Source organism: Parus major, chromosome 2, assembly GCF_001522545.3.
Source record: "Parus major isolate Abel chromosome 2, Parus_major1.1, whole genome shotgun sequence".
NCBI lineage: Eukaryota > Metazoa > Chordata > Aves > Passeriformes > Paridae > Parus > Parus major.
This window is the reverse complement of record NC_031769.1, coordinates 15,626,441-15,642,910: the sequence shown is the minus strand read 5'-3', so window position 1 is coordinate 15,642,910 and position 16,470 is coordinate 15,626,441. Positions and strand designations below refer to the sequence as shown.

Here is a 16,470-nt window from a genome sequence, read left to right as displayed (position 1 = left end):
AGCTTATCAGATATGAAACTCTAAGGAATGTGTGACCCTGTGAACATTAATTAAAACTTCACTACACAGAAATCAATCAGAGTTGGTATTGGTGTTAATGGTCGAAATTCAACCAGTTGTTATGAATTTTATTTGTCTCTTGGGATGAAGAATGATTATATGGTATTTTGAGGAGGCAGCTCTTCCAATGCTTCAAAGTTGCCAATTGTAATAATAATTTGAGAGCTCACCATTTGCCAAATACTTCCTACCTAGTAAAGTTATCATAAAAATATTTCTTTTTCATGATCAGCACTATCTTGGTTGTTAGAAAATACTTATCTTAACTATAAATTGAATTTTTCACATATTTTTATTTCCTTTTTTTTTCCCAGTAATCACACTCTTTACTGAATTTAAAAAAAAAAATCTTGGCTAATACTGGAAGACAGGAGCAAGAGAGGTTCAAGAACAGTAGAAAAGAGAGTGATATGAAGACTGACAGGGTTGCCAAGGTTGATGGGTGAGCCAAACACACCAGGAAACACTAGCAGGTGGCACACAATTATGTCACATATATCTGGTATCTTCAGAAAAACAACAGTCTTTGCCAAACTAAAGCTAAAAAAGCTAAAAGCTTATTTTTCGTCTTTACATTTCCCTCCAAATGAAAACCTCCTTCAGATTACCCCACCATAATACTTTCATAAGGAAAGAAAAGATCTGTTGTTAGACATTCTGCTAATAAGGTGAGTTGGTCAAAGTGGTCAGTCCTGAAGAAGGGCCTCATACAAAGTTACTACATGTACAATAATATTTTACATCACTTACATATGTTTATTGTGTATTTACTAGCTAAAACATAATCTCATGCAAATCTTGCCAATACAATATTATAAAGAAAAAAACATTTCACTCTCATCCACAGATTGTAGAAAAGACTTTGATGTGCAAAATGTGTCCTACACAGATTAGGGACTTTTACTCCTGCTATTAGATCTAACATTTGCATCTATCATATATACAGGGGTAGATCTTAAGACAACGAGAACATCCATAAACAACAGAGATTTTAGACTTTGCACTTTAAACAATTAGTATTTGAAGGCCCATTTTATTCATTAGGGTGGGATGTTCATGTCTTTATCTGAGGTTCTGCACATTAGAACAAAATATAATTACTTTGCTGCTAATCCAAAAATGTAATTGATTTCTTAATACATGGCTCATTAAACTCATTTAAATTTTTATAATGAACACTAATGTAATCTTAATAATATGTCATGTTTCCAACTATTTCCAATAACTTACGAAAGCTATACTTTTCCATTATGCAGTTCAGCAATCTGTCTGTCCTCTACTGCACGTAAACTTTGAGAAAAATCTACAAGACACATCAATGCCTTCACAAGTGTCATAAATTTAAAACTGGTTCTTACAAAATAGTTGCTGTATACTTCAGCTGCTAAACCACACAATTCTCATTTGCACATGGGCAGTTGGGAGCTTCTGCTCAAGGCCACACTCAGGGAACATCCTCCTGGCTCCTGTGCAGGGCCATAGCCTTTCTCCAGCTCCTGGGCCTGGCACAGGGCACGAGCAGCTCAGGAGAGACAGCAGATTTGTCCATCATTCCAAAGTAAAAAAGAAACACAATGCTGTTCTGGGAACAAGGTCTTTTGCACTGGAGTAATTCCAAACAGATATGAAATTAAAGGATCTATTACATGAAGTGTGAGATTTGACTAGTTTCACTATATTTCCTGAAATACAGCCAAAAGTAGAATGACTTTCCATGTAAGAAACTGAAAGATGAATTCCGTAACTGACATGGTCTTGCAGAACTCTATTCATCCTCATCCTGGCATAGGTGTACATCTAAATCATGCCCTTACAGGGAACCAAAGTCAAACAGCACAAGGGCTTAAGGCATTAAATATTTTTCTAGATATTGTCATTATTCCTGGCACAGTCACGAGCACAATTCACCTATCAACATCTCACTTTTATCATAAAACTGGCAATAGTCAGTGCTCAACTGTGGGCAACACAAAGACCGGCTCTCAACATTTTTTTTTCTTCTTCTTTTTTTTTTTTTTCAGTGAACAGCCCCAGATCTACCACAAAGAAGATTCTGCATTTCTACAAGATGTTCCCTGTTTCTAGCAAAAGGATAATTGAAAAAGATGACCCCTTCATCCTACTCCTAAAATTCTTCAGATGTAAGATGTAGTCCTTCCTCTAGAAATCCAATTCTTCAGAAGTACCAATTTAATAAATAATATCAAATCTGAACCAGGCTGGGTGAATCTCACTGTTACAAACATCAACAGAGCACCTCACTCCCGTTTTATCTACTCTGGCTCCAAAGGATGCCTAACACAAGGCCATCACCAAGCTCACTGATCTATTTTGCTGCCCATTGTTAAGTTGATGGAGAAGCATGGCAGGAACACACATGCTCCATCTCCTGCTTCACTGCTCTGGAAAGCTTGAAGGTAGGACAAGAAGCCAGACCACAGAAGCAGCTGCTTCCCAGCGGAACAATTCCAACATGGATACTCTTTCCCAGAAAGGAAAGGGAGTGGAGAAGGGCAAAAAGTCAGAAGGGAATTTCCCCAGCACTGGAATTTTCTCTCCATGAAGAGGAACACCAGTACAGACACTACAGGCACGACTCACAGGATCTCGCAAGTTTGTTTTATACAAATAGCAACTGTCTTTTTAACATTTATTGACAACATTATATAATGTGTATATATGTGTTTTTCAGGTTTTATGGGAGTTTATCGTTAGCAAATAGATTTTTATAAAGTCTTGCTTTATTTCAATTCCCATTAACTTAAGCAGACATTCAAAAAATCATTTCATCTACAAATGACTGCATTTTCTTTGTATCTCAATCATCTATTATGTAAGGCATTTTGTTATTTTTTTCAGATGGGCATACAACACAAGCCCTTTGAAATTTGGACTTCTACATAAATATGCTTGTAGATACTTAAATAACACAGTCATAAATTTATTTTCTCTGACGTTGCATGTGTCATGAACACTTGCCTACATGAACAACAAGAATGCCAAAAAATCTCCCAAGTCTGGCCAGAAGTGCAGTATTTATACTTGAATTAAAATGAATTCCATGTGCAAGCTAAAGTAGCACTCCATCAATAAAACATTTCAACCACTGTCTGTGGTATGGCACTGAGGCATCTCTTTTCAGCTTTATCTGACACTAGGGAGTTCTTGTTTCATGCAGCTAAGAGTGAACACAGAACTATTTTAAGTACATCTTCAAATACTTAGTTTAATTTACATCTAACTTAAAGAACTTTTTTTAAGACTCAGGTGTGCATGAATACATAAAGAAGCATATATTTGAATTTTCACAACAAAACTTTTATCGAATTTTATGTTATAAACTTCTTGCTGTCCTGTCATTTCCTAGTTCTAAACCGTTATGTAATTTTGTTTGTTGACATATGAAACAATATTTTTAAAATAGAGATGCATGAAATATATACTTTCCTATTTGTCATTCTCACTCTTCTTTCAGAATGGTTTTATACAAATTTAGATATGAATTTCAATACTGATTTAAGTTCAGTACTAAAATCTAAGCACAACTATATGAAGGATCTAGAGAGGAAAGGGAGTTTGAGAACTAAGTAACCAGGAGGGTGGTACATAAATTGGCCAATTAAAAGGTTAGTGGGAATTCATCAATGTACTGATAAAAATCAGTAATGAATTTCAAGTATCTTCTCCAGGAGGGACTTGTGTCTTTACTAAAAAGTAACATGGTTACTTCTCTGAGCTCTCAGAAAAGTACAGAGTTCCTTCATAACACAGACAGAAGCAAGCTATTAGCAAACTGAAAGGTTTGAAAATAGCCTCTTGAACTGTAATTACATGCAAGTAGGAAGAATTCTAAAATGCAAAATGTGTACATGCTGTGTTCAGCATTAGGAATAGCTGACCAAGTTACATGCTCAAAGTTACATTTGCAAAGGGTTATTTTACCACAGCCAAAATGACAAAAATATAGAGGTCCAACCTAGAAAAGATAAATGTAGACAGGGTTGTATTATCCATGTTTGTCTGTGTCTCTTTGCCAGGTCCTCTAGCAAGTCCCCACAGACATTAACTGAAAACAAGCAGTGTGAGTACTCTGAATACATTTTAAAAGACTAAGTTACTCCTCTACAATAGTTAAACGGACTGTGAGGAGCCAAAACGTCATTTCCTCCACTCAAGTATTTAATTGTGGAATCATACAATCATAAGGGTTGGAAAAGATCTTCAGGATCATCAAGTCCAGCCTTAGACTGAGCACCACCATGTCAACTAAACCACAGGACCAACAGCCACATCCAGCCATTTCTTGAACACTTCCAAGGACGGTGATTCCACCATTCCCCTGGGCAGCCTATTCCAATGCTTAACCACTCTTTCAGTGAAAAATTCTTCCTGATGTCCAGCCTGAACCTCCCTTGGCACATCTTGAGGCCTGAAATGTCTTCTTGTCCCATCTCTGGTTGCCTGAGAGAAGAGGCTGACCCCCACCTGGCTACTACCTACTTTCAAGTAGTTGGAAGGAGTGACAAGATCAGTCCTGAGCCTCCTTTTCTCTGGGCTAAACAAGCCCAGCTCCCTCAGCTGCTCCTCATATGACTCGTTCCTTCACTGGCACCAAAAGCCAGCACCATCATTTTATCTGTTGGATGTGTATACTCTGTAGTTGCACTCAAAAAAATAAATAAGCCAGCGCTTTTATTAGCAACTTAATAGAACATAAATTCCAGTACAAACTTGTAAAGGAACTTCTCCTGAGGGGAAAACATAATTAGAGCTTTCCAGAATAGTAAAGAGTAGTTGGGTTTTTGAACTGTTTCAGACATATTCAGAATTCTAACTATCTATATTTATAGTTTCCAAAAGATTTTCAACAAGTCTGTGTAAAAACGTTTCTTTGGTTCGTTTTAGAAGATGCCTGTTTATCATACATTTTCTTGTCCACTAAAGCATCTATCCAGACACAAGACCATGTTAGAATTATTTCAGACATGCATTAATCACAGTTGATGAAAGACTTTAGGCAACTATTCAGTTTTAATAAAAACTCTTGAAAGTTATTATCCACATAAAGAAATCTCTTGGAAAGTTTCATACAAAAAGCAAAACAGAAACCAAATAATTAATAAAGAGGTTATGCCATCTTACATTTTAAATAACACTGAACAGATGGTTTAATCTAAAGGGCTATATAAGCCAAAAATAGCAGATTAAAGAAAAAGTGCATGATAGGAAAGTCCACATTTCCAGGATTTGAAAATACTACTCTACAGGGCTATACTTAAGTATAATGAAAGCGGATAGGATAAGGAGCTGGTCTGGTCTCCTCAAATGTAACTTTTATATTTTTTATACAATTTATCAGTGCTTACTTACTTTTACATATTTTGCAAGCTTCTGAATTCCCCAGTATTCTGCTGACAAATCAGTGTTTCCTTCCTGACGACGTAGAGGCTGTTCATCTTCATCAGTCTCTGAGGAACTTTCACCAACATCTTCAGGGCTGCTTGATGCTTTACTAAAAAGGAAAAAACAGAATCACCAATTTCAAATAGTTATAAACTCTAATATGGACAAGCATATTTCAAACAGGTATGACAATACTGCCTAGTAACTACAAAAATACAACCGACATTATCAAATGGTAAGTATAGTGATAATTACTGTAGATAAGAAAAATAAAAAGTAAAAAACTGAGGGAGGAAAAAGTAAGTCATGCATACCATTTTGAAGCTTCTTGAATTTTAACCATTTTAGATTTGCCACTGGCTTTCTTTTTTGTAGTCAGAGATACAGTACTACTTTTCCCTTCTTCTTCAGAGTCTTTTTTTGGAGACTTGTCACTACTGGATTTGGGTTTATTTAAAAAACAAAAAGAACACAGAAATTATTTCTTCCAGAATAGTCTTCAACATACTGCGATTCAGAGAACTCCTGATTTTCCAAGCATTAACAGTTTTGGATGGATGAAAAGTTCAATGAATGTCTCTGGTTGCTTTTTGCACTCACATAAAGAAATGAATTTACTATCTTCTGGCAAAGAAGAGTGCTTAGCTATGTGGTGTATGAAGACATCTCTCCTTTGTTCTGAACTGATCTCACTGGCTCATTTTCATTTGATGCCCTTTATTTTTGTCCTAGAAAAGTCCTAGACAGTGACAATCTGTTCCCTATTTACCATCCCCAGATATGAGTTTCTGTATCTTTCTTCTTCTCCTCTAGTCATCTTATTTCCAGGCAGTTTTGGTCTGCCTAGCTCTTCCACACACTTAATGTTCCACAGCTTTGATCATACTGAATACAATATATATTACTTTCCTTGTATTACAAAAAAAAACTTCTAGTTCCAGCTGGCCACAATCTCTGGTGCTTTTTTTGTCCCTAAATGACAATGTTGTGAAAACAAAATGTCTTTTTGAGCCTGAGCTGGTCACTCTACCACAGTCACAAGAAAAACAAAGAGAGTATGACTTATGATTGCAGTCAATTTCACTACATGAAGACTTTAACAGTAACTGTGGAAAAAGGTTAGCTCTTGCTCTGGAAAGCCAATTTCTTTTAGGCTGATAAGCACAGGTCACATCTAAAATCTCTTAAAATGTTTCTTGCAACTTGTTAAATTGGTAGACTTGAGAAAAATACTATTTTTTGTAGGATGACATTGAAAGGCTTCTGCAGATAATCTTCCTCCATTAACACAAAATCAGGAAACATGAAATCAAAACAGAGTTCTGATTTCAGAAGACAAGTTCAACAATATCCAATATATGTATACTCTATTTTGTGTGTTCAAACTTTGACATAACCTCATCAGTGAATATCATTGCTAAGTAGAGCTAGAGAAGTAGCTCATATACTATGAAATCATTACAAAGTGGCAGTAATAAAAATAAATCTGATTTTCCATCTTGATTTCCATTCTGATTTCCATTCTGATTTTCCCTCTTTTACCTCTGTCAGAAAGTGTGGCTTAGACCAGGTTTTCTAATCAGTCTTTTTTTAAAAGGGATTTTACACTAAAGATATGATGGTATTTCAGTCCTGGAGGACCAGTACTGCAGATGACTGCAAGTTCTTTCCCTGCCTTACTGTGGAAATGATATAACAATATCAAAGTTGTTGCATGACAGAAAAAACCTGAGAACTCTCTTTGGTGGTCCAAATTATCTCCTTAGAAGTTTCTATGTAGTGAGCTTTGCAATATTCCTCCTAACTTAAGACAATGGAAACCTGAAACATGCAGCCCTATCATTAACACATTTTAGAGAGGTCTACAGGCAAATTCAGTTTTAAAGATAACTACTTATCTCTGGGAAGCAGAAAGTTCACTGTTCTTCCACTTCATACATGGTTTTAACCTCTGGCCAGGGGATCCCAGTGAAGTACTTTTCCCTCTCCCACAAACAGTCATTCTTCTAAATTCATGAAAGCTCTGCGACTGCCCAAAAATCTCAGCACCTTCCACATGCTGATAATTCTCGTGTGCTGGTTCTTTAAAAAAACTGTATTCCTAATTAAAGGAGACATGGTTTGTCACTCATACTGCTATATGAATAATGACTATTAAAACAGTTAGTTATAAGCACAATTCTAGGACTCTGTGCTTAAAAATTGTATGCATTAAATGTAGAATTAGATTCTAAGCACAAAATTATATTGTCTTTAAAAGAACAAAACATTAATTTGGAAAGTAGCAGCTATCATGTGCAAATTTTTAAGTAAATCAAGCTGATAAATTTGGAACATCTGGAACATTCTTGAATATTTGGTGTTCTTGGATTTCTAATATGTCAAATATCTGTGACACTAGCACTTTTATAGAACATAGTCCAAACAAGTTTTAAGATTTAGAATTGCAAAGTCAGCCACTCTGTTTTCAATGGATCATTTACATAAAAAATATTTCCCTGCATAAAGGATTTACAAAAAATTCCCACAAAAAAAGTAATGAACATAAAACTGAAAATAGGCTATCATAAACTGCTAGACTTCAGTTCCAAGTAATTTCATTTGATATAGTTTAGAATTAATATAAACACATTCCATTTAATTTTTTTCATCTTCTGTCTCTCAGGACAAAACACTGTTGAACAAGTCATATACAAGAATGGAGCTGAGTGGCACCTACCAATCCTTCAGCTGTCAGTGTCTAGTACCATGGCTGATCAATAATATACAGAACAGAAAGGACTGTTGTCAACTCTTATTCTCTATTGGAACACATTCAATTTTTACAGGAAAGTCAACACACGATCATTACTTATTATTATTATTATTGTTATTGCAGCTGCCAGTACCAGATAGGTGAAGACATGCCTTTGTGTGCCTGATTCAAGGCAGTTTTAAGGAGACTGTCACAGCAGGGTCTGTTTTCGACTGGACCCTGATGAGAATCGGCTGTTGAAACCTTGCCAGCTCAAGTGTCTAATTCCAAACTAACTCATGCTAATGCTCTCATTCTGAAAATGTACTCTAGACAAGACAATTTAGCACATGATAAACTAGATAAATCACAGGGGAATTGGTGCTGTAGCTTGTTCAGTTAAGCATACTTTAAAAAGTATGTTTGCTACAGCAGTATATGCCAACACAGCAATTCTGAACTTTAGCTTAAAGAAGGCCAGGCAGATATCATAAAAGTTAATTGATTTTGCAATATATGTGTACGTAATGAACTTTTTTAAGCTCTCCTCTCCTCTCCTCAGAAAATAAATCAGAATTATTTCCATTCATATTTTACTTAATTTAGGCAAACTTGGAAATACAGCTATTCTCTGCATTTCATAGTTCTAGAGCAGAGAAGATTTTCCTTCAGCTACAAATGCTCTGCAGCTCTGCAGTATTAACTTGTTTAAATTCTAGTTTAGAATCAGAATGTACTAAACCAGCTCTTCTGCAAGGCAAGATGATATGAAATTCCTAAACCCTTAAAAAGGTATAATGTATACTCTTCTGCATAAACTTATTTACACAGCCAGGGAATAATGAGTGTATGATTTACATTAAAATTAAAGGAGAACAGCATAAATTCTTTATTTATTTGCTCTAAATATTTGCATTATTTTCTCTTATTTAGTAAGTGCAACTTATTAAGTGTAGCTTAAAAAGTTACAATATGTTCATAACGGCAGAAAACTAGTAAAGAAAGGTGTGTTATTATCAACAGTAACATTATTCTATATTAACATTTAGGATTAGATCTGAAAAAATGGTAAAATGTTACCATGTTTTACCTTACATGATCACCAAATGAAGCAAAATCACTGCAAATAAATTAAACCAATGTCTAAAAACCTTCATATGTTGTCCTATTTATGAAGTGTAAACCAATACATAGGTATAACATTAAAAAAATACTTGCCTATGAGCTAAATAAAAAATTTGGAACTTTCAAACAGAACAAGTCACAAATCTAATTCTAATACTGTTAATGTAAGCTACTATATTTATGTGTACAACTTGGAATGCTCTGTTCTTTCAAAACTCTCAAATATCTGTATCTCAAAAAAATAAATATCAGCCCTACATCCCAGAAAATCAGAATTAGAGGATAAGGAAATGTTGCTGTTAATTACCTCCTTCTTGAAATAATTAAAATTGTATAAAAAAACCCACAATGAAACTCTTGACAGATTTTGGCCTGCAAGGAATTTTACCACCAAGTTATCTGTTAAAACCACACTAGAAATCTAAAATAAAAATAGTTTTATCAGGAACAATGAAACAACTAAAATTGTATTTGTACTGTGTGATTCTAGCTAGTTTAGAGCTCTAAATAAAAGCCAAAACACTGGCATTTTACAGTGGCTGAAGCAAGACAAAGTGTGTAAGCTGGAAACTTAACTCTCAGCTCTGATATTTAAATCAGGCAGTTCTCATAAAAAAGCTGGGCAATTATTTATGTTTGGGTTACAAAGAATGAAAATAAAAATTCAAGTGGTTTTCATCACAGAAAAATATTGTAATAAAAAGCTGATCTTTTCCATACAGATATCACATTTTCCTGCTGTAACATTTCCACTGCTCCATAAAGAACAAGACCAGAAGACAGACAAAACATTTCATGAAAAATTAGAAGCTGACCTCACGTGTTGGACCAAGCCCCACCAAAAAGTATGATGAACAAGACATGAAATGGTGTACTACTTGCTATTTACAAAAGAAACACATTTTTTAGAAATGGAAATAAATAGTAACTTAAAAAAGCACTCCAGTCTTTAAAATTCTTCATTTAATTACAGATTTATCTTGATAAAGAATATAAACATTCAGTCAGGTTTATAATCTTTACCAATGTACATTTGCACAAAGAAATACACCAAATATCAATAAATACATACCTGTTTAGCCATATTTTCTACAAATCTAGGTGATCTCTCCCTTAAAAATGTGACTATGTCTTTATACAGATTACTTTTTCTTTCATAGTCAATATCTTTACCCTTTAGCTGACCCTTAAAAATAGAATACAAATAATAAATAATAGAATAAAAATAATTAACAGTTATGCCTTAACAGGTAATTTAATCTGCATCATAAAATAGTGTAAAAGAGCACCAAGGTCTTATTGTAATGAATTAGATAAAGAAGTCTCTTGCTCAGCAGAGTCTACCAATCTTAAAAAATGCTTTGTGAAGACACATGGTTCATCTCCATGGACCCCAACAGATGATCAAGATCTTACACAGGATTTTTTCAGGCAATAACCTATCAGTTAATTGTACCCTGTGTAGTTCCACTGAAAAGAATTTATGGCTTATGGCAAACATTCAAGTAAATGTGAGCTTCCCATGCAGTATGGCAGATGTCTAAAAGGCACCAAAAATAACGTGACCTGGCTGCCTGAGCTTTATGAGCTTCATTTATTAGAAATGTGCCACGTCAAAATTTCCCTGGATTTTTCAACTGTTAGGAAATTATTTTGTGGAGTTTTGCCTGATGGACATCACTCTATCTTCAAAATGAATGTAAGAGCTCTGGTCACCACTTAATACATGTAAAGGTCTAAAGAAAACCCATCAGAGTAGCCAAAATGAAAAGAATGAGAAATGAGAGAAGTAATTTTAAAAAGTTTCTGCTAAAAGAAGAAGATACTTCTTATAATTCATAAAAAGACCAAAAAAAGCTCTACCAGCCCCACATAAAATACTGCACCTAAGATCAGAGGCACTAGGGAGGCATTGAGTCCCACAGTACATTTAAACAGGAACAGTGTGAAGAACTGTTATTTAAAGACTAATCAAACACTGCTAGCAAAGAGTGCAGAATACACTCCCAGTATAAGACTTACAGAAAAAGCACTTAAAATATATGGGAAAAGTAGCATACATTTATTACTGTGGCTTTTCCTTCTGTACCAAAACACTAGCTCTGCAGATCTTACAGCCCCAATACAACTACCCCAAACATGACTGAGTTTTGATTCTGGCACATAAAAATATTCATTACTCAATGGTATCCTTTATAATTACTTACTCCATTTAAAAACACTCCTGCTGTGCTGCAAGTGATATACAAAGGATCAGTGTCATGTGGTTTGATGACTAAATAACAAATTTCTCCATGCACTTGTCTCCAGGGAGGAGCTCGGCATCCATTAGAGAACATGTAATCTGCAATCAATTAGCATTATTGTTTGTATCCAGTTTAAAAATATTTTAATAGTTATGCCTGATAATTAATATTTCATGTATTCAAATCAAATTTCAAAAACTAATACTTTGTCCTTAAGAAGTCATACTGTCAAGTATTTATCATCCAAAACTCCGTGACCCATGGCCCAATACAATCAAGAACTATAACTGTGCTTAGCACTTTTCAGGATTAGGGACTCATTTCTCTTCTTCTGCTTCCATTGAAAATATTAATATAATTGGGAGATAATATCTGTATGTAAAGGCTGAGGAATACCACTGTATATTGTAAAATAATTTTTATTTTACATTATAACTTTAAGGTAGAAATAAACACTTCAAATGTATTATTGAAATTAATTCAGAAAATTTCACAAAGAATTCAAGTACTTTAATAAAGGTCTATGTAAATGTGAGATAAGATCAGATTTCTACCTGATGTATATTCCAGTGATTCTAGCACAGTATCTTCTCCTTGCCCAGAGAAATTCTTGAGAAGATTCACTTCATCATTTACAGCAGCTGGATTTAGTCTTACATCTCTGCAATTAATAGAAAATGGTCCAATATGTATTCATCCAAAAGGATGTACTCAGTGAATTGGAGAGAATATTACACTATTTTTTTTCTTTTACTTTGTCTTTAAAAAAGCAACAAAAATACAAAAATGGGTTATATTTCATCTTCTTAATTTTATCCATAGGTTAGGAAATTTTTAGATCCATACCTTTCGCAAAGTCCTTGTAACTATGAAACAGACTCAGTGTAATACTTAATACAGTTCCCTGAAGAAGTAAACAGTTCCTTGAGAATATTTAACTGTGACTTTGTTGTTTGTAAAAATGACTTCAGTTTGCTAACAAAATGCAAAACATATGCAATAAAACCCCCACACTTGTGGGTACACACTTGCATATCCACACCTACAGAAAAAACTTCAGAAAAAAATGTTTTTTCATTAATTCAGTGAACAGTGGAAGTTATTTCAATAAATTTCTTTGGCACGCCACAAACACATGTTGGGAGTTGAAACCAATCTGATTTAACAATAAAACAAAAAAATGCATTGGCTGAGATGCTTAGCTTCTATTTGAAATGCACTTACTGTGAAATCTGTTTCAAAGAACTATTAAGCAGTTGCAAATCCAGCTGATGAAGAAGAAGAATTATTTTCATTTTCAACTCTGTTTCAAGATCAGATTCTTTTTTCACTTTGTCAAATAAATGCAAGATGGATTTGTCTTCTCCTTTAACAGACCCATATTCAGGGCCAAGAATTTTCACTATAGGATCTCGGTTAGCTGTAAACATGAAACAGAATCATGTCATGTGCTGTTTTGTTTAAAATGATCAGGTAAGACAAACTCTTTATTTCAATTTTTTATTTCAATTGCAAATTATTTTGAGGCTATTAATTTACAATAAAAAGTTTATAATGTGCATAGCTATTCATAAAACATTACTGTATGATGAATTTTTTCATAGCACTCTTCTGTAACATAAATGTACTGCTAAGACTATGAAAACATTAAGAACAACAAGATTTTTTTCTTAACAAACGTTGCTTTTCAAAGCAAAAATTAATATTCATTCAACCAAGGGGTGAATATTAAATAGTTCCCTTTATCAACAGTCCCCTTATCCAAAAATGCCTGGCTGAATTCCAAAGCAGGAAATCAATGGGCTTAACTCACGGAAAATTGATCATTTTGGAAATACGATTTAGTGTTAATAACATCTTTAAGCTTTTCTAGGAGCGTTCCCAATGGCCCCATAACATCCTCAGCTATGCCAGCTGTTCTTCTTGGTAAACAGTGACATAATTGCATATCAATGTGTTTTACAAAACCATTTTGCTCTGTTACTGGAAGTGAAGTCCCATGCATCTGTGAATGGCTCTGCATGATACACTGTCCATATTATTCTTCCCTAATATTCATGGTTGATCAGTGACAGAGACCATGATTAGATGGCTCTGAAACTTGATCCAATATGAGCATTTATATTTTATTAAGGCAGATGCAATTCATACTAATATTATCAAAGAATACCACTGATTTCTTCTACCTCCAGGTAGGAGAAGGATACCCAGTTTAGCCTATCAAGAGCCTTTTCAATTTGAAAAGGACTTGAAGATGACACAGTGGAAGTACTCATATCTGTATTTTTAAGCTGTTGTGAGAAGGAATTTGGAAGTGCTCACAGTGAACCGTGTACAGATAAGAATGCCTTAAGCATATTATTTTTTCTTTAAAGCATGTAACACTTTAAAGAAGTATTAAACTACATACATAGAAAAACCTGTGATTAGACTCAAATAAAACATTATTTTTTCTTCCAAAACATAAGCCTATTGTCTGTTGCAATAGCTGGGACATTACTCAGTGTACATAAATTTGTGTATGAGATTCAATAGCAATATTTTAACTTTGTTCCAAGTTTCTGGGCTATCAATTTCTGTGTAAATAAAAGAAAAAAACCAGAAACCTCACTGCCTTCTGGGATCAGCACCTTTAGTCACCTTCATGAATTAACACCTCATATACTTAAAATTAAGGTACACCTTCCTTTCTGGACATTATATAAACATGAATTGAAGAAGACATACATTTCTTAATTCTGAGAGAAAGAGAAGAGATGAAAAAACAAAGAAAGAAAACCTTCAAGGCATGCCTGTGTTTCCTTTAACTTTTTTTCCATAGCAATATGTAGCAAACGGGACAGCTGGTCAAAACTGCGAACTCTGAGAGTTGATGCCGAGAGGACAAACAGTGGTTGACCATCTTTATCTTTGGCTTTAGACTGAACAGTTGCTTCACTAGAAAAATTAAATTATATATTTTTAAAATAAGAACTTTAATTGAGAAGAATCTTGAATGTTATTCAAGCATCACATGATAACACATGATTTACAATTTATTTAAACTGTGTTTCAGAAAACTTCCAAGGTAAACCAATTTATTCACAGCACATCAGCAGGTAAATAGGCCCAAAGGAGACTGTGACTGACTCCATGGAAGCCCACACTGGAGCAGGCTCCTAGAAGGAACCATGGACCTATAGAGAAAGGAAACCATGCTGGAGCAAGTTTGCTGGCAGAACTTGGGACCCTGAGGGACACCCATACTGGAGCAGCCTGTTCCTGATGGACTGCACACCACGGAAGGGAGCACACTGGAGCAGGCTGTGAAGACCTGCAGCCTTTGGGAAGCACTCACCTTGCAGAAGTTCGTAAGGGACTGTCCTGTGGGAGGGACCCCCAGGATGGAGCAGAAGAGTGTGAGGAGGAAGAAACAACTGAGAAAAACATGTAATGAACTGACATCTAGCTTCATTCCCTGTCCCCATGAGCCACTTGGGGGTAAGGAAGTAGAGAAAATCAGGACTGAAGTTGAGCTGGGGAAGACGTAGGTGTGGGAGGAAAGTAGGTTTTAAGATTTGCTTTATTTCTTATTATCCTACTCTGACTTTTGATTGGCAGTAGATGAAATTAATTTCCATGACTCAAGTCCAGTTTGCTGATGACAGTAACTGGTGAGTGATCTCTCCCTGTCCTTATCTCAACCCATGGGCCTTTCAATGTACTTTTCTCCCCCATCCAGAGTAGGAGGGAGAGCAGCTTATTGGACACCTGGCAACCAGCCAAGGTCAACCCATCAAACAGGAGCAACTCCTAACACCCAGAGAAATGACACAGCTAATTACTGTTAGACACACGTAAAAATCTTGGGAATAGACAGGGCATGTTGTATAGATCACTGGCTAAACAGGTCTGCATCACAAACAAGACAGAATTGTCTCAAACTCTCAAAAAGCAAGTTTTTACACTCTACAAATTTTAGCTCAAAATTTTCAGTATGTATCAACAAACTTCCCCACCTCTTTCAACCTCCCAAATACATTAAAGTTTTGTTTATGCTAAATGAGGACAATAGCTCACCATCTGCATTTGAAAACACACTGCAATTCAGACTTACTTGATCTCATAACCCTCCCCAAACACTGAAGAGTCCAACTGCGTTTTCCATTCAAGGGGCTCTCTGAAGACAAATGCTGCTTCCTGAGGATGCTTAGTGCTGAAGTCCTCTGCAAACTTAATGATTTGATTTAAAAGGGATTCGTTCAAAGGGGTGATTCCAAGTGTACCAGTTCCAGAGCCAGCAGCAGTCCACTGAGCCGCTCTCGCCAATGCCACTCCCATGGTGTCGGTCAGTGTCACCGGAGCCCACCTCGGCAACGAGACCCTGTCACAGAATGACCAAACCGAGCTCTCAAATGGCTAAATGCGCTGTGGCTGCTGTGACTTGAATTAAACCTATCTAGGAACGGTTAGATTATTTTAACTCATTTAAATCCCTGAAGAGGGGAAGGGGGACTTGATGAAGAGAACTCGCAAAGTTTAAAGAAATGGGGAAATCAGGTGCAAACACTGATTATTTCATCTTAATTCCCGCTTCTGTTAGAAATTTTGGCAGCCGACAGCAGGAGGCCTCTGTTGAGGCTGTAGCAAAAGGATCCTCCTGTCCAAAGCCTCCTGTGCAGGCGGACAGACACGGCCCGGTGCCCCCGGCGCTGTCTCCGAATGGCGGCCAGAGGGGCTCGGCCGGCCAGCGCCGCCCGCCCAGCCGGGGGAGGCCGAGGCCGCCCGAGGCCGCCCGAGTGCGCCGGGCCCGGGGCGGCCGAGGCCGTGTGGGGAGCGCGGGGCAGGGTCTGGGATGGGAGCGGGAGGGAGCCGGGAACCGAGGGCCCGGAGCGGGGACACAGCGGAGCCCGGGGGTCGCAC

General features: G+C 36.1%; 1 protein-coding gene across 1 annotated transcript in view; it reads right to left on the bottom strand.

Annotated features, from left to right (window-relative positions):
* ARMC4 (armadillo repeat containing 4) overlaps positions 1 to 16,262 on the bottom strand; it is a 71,757-nt gene extending 55,495 nt beyond the window's left edge. Inside the window, exons 1-9 of the mRNA XM_033511366.1 lie at positions 15,665 to 16,262; positions 14,348 to 14,505; positions 12,793 to 12,988; positions 12,123 to 12,229; positions 11,530 to 11,666; positions 10,395 to 10,508; positions 7,362 to 7,564; positions 5,778 to 5,912; positions 5,431 to 5,572 (exon numbers count right to left, since the gene is read on the bottom strand). Of these exons, the coding sequence (XP_033367257.1) occupies positions 5,431 to 5,572; positions 5,778 to 5,912; positions 7,362 to 7,564; positions 10,395 to 10,508; positions 11,530 to 11,666; positions 12,123 to 12,229; positions 12,793 to 12,988; positions 14,348 to 14,505; positions 15,665 to 15,888 (1,416 nt within the window). The 5' untranslated portion in view covers positions 15,889 to 16,262. The remainder of the gene's footprint in view (positions 1 to 5,430; positions 5,573 to 5,777; positions 5,913 to 7,361; positions 7,565 to 10,394; positions 10,509 to 11,529; positions 11,667 to 12,122; positions 12,230 to 12,792; positions 12,989 to 14,347; positions 14,506 to 15,664) is intronic.
* Between the last annotated feature and the right edge of the window lie 208 nt (positions 16,263 to 16,470).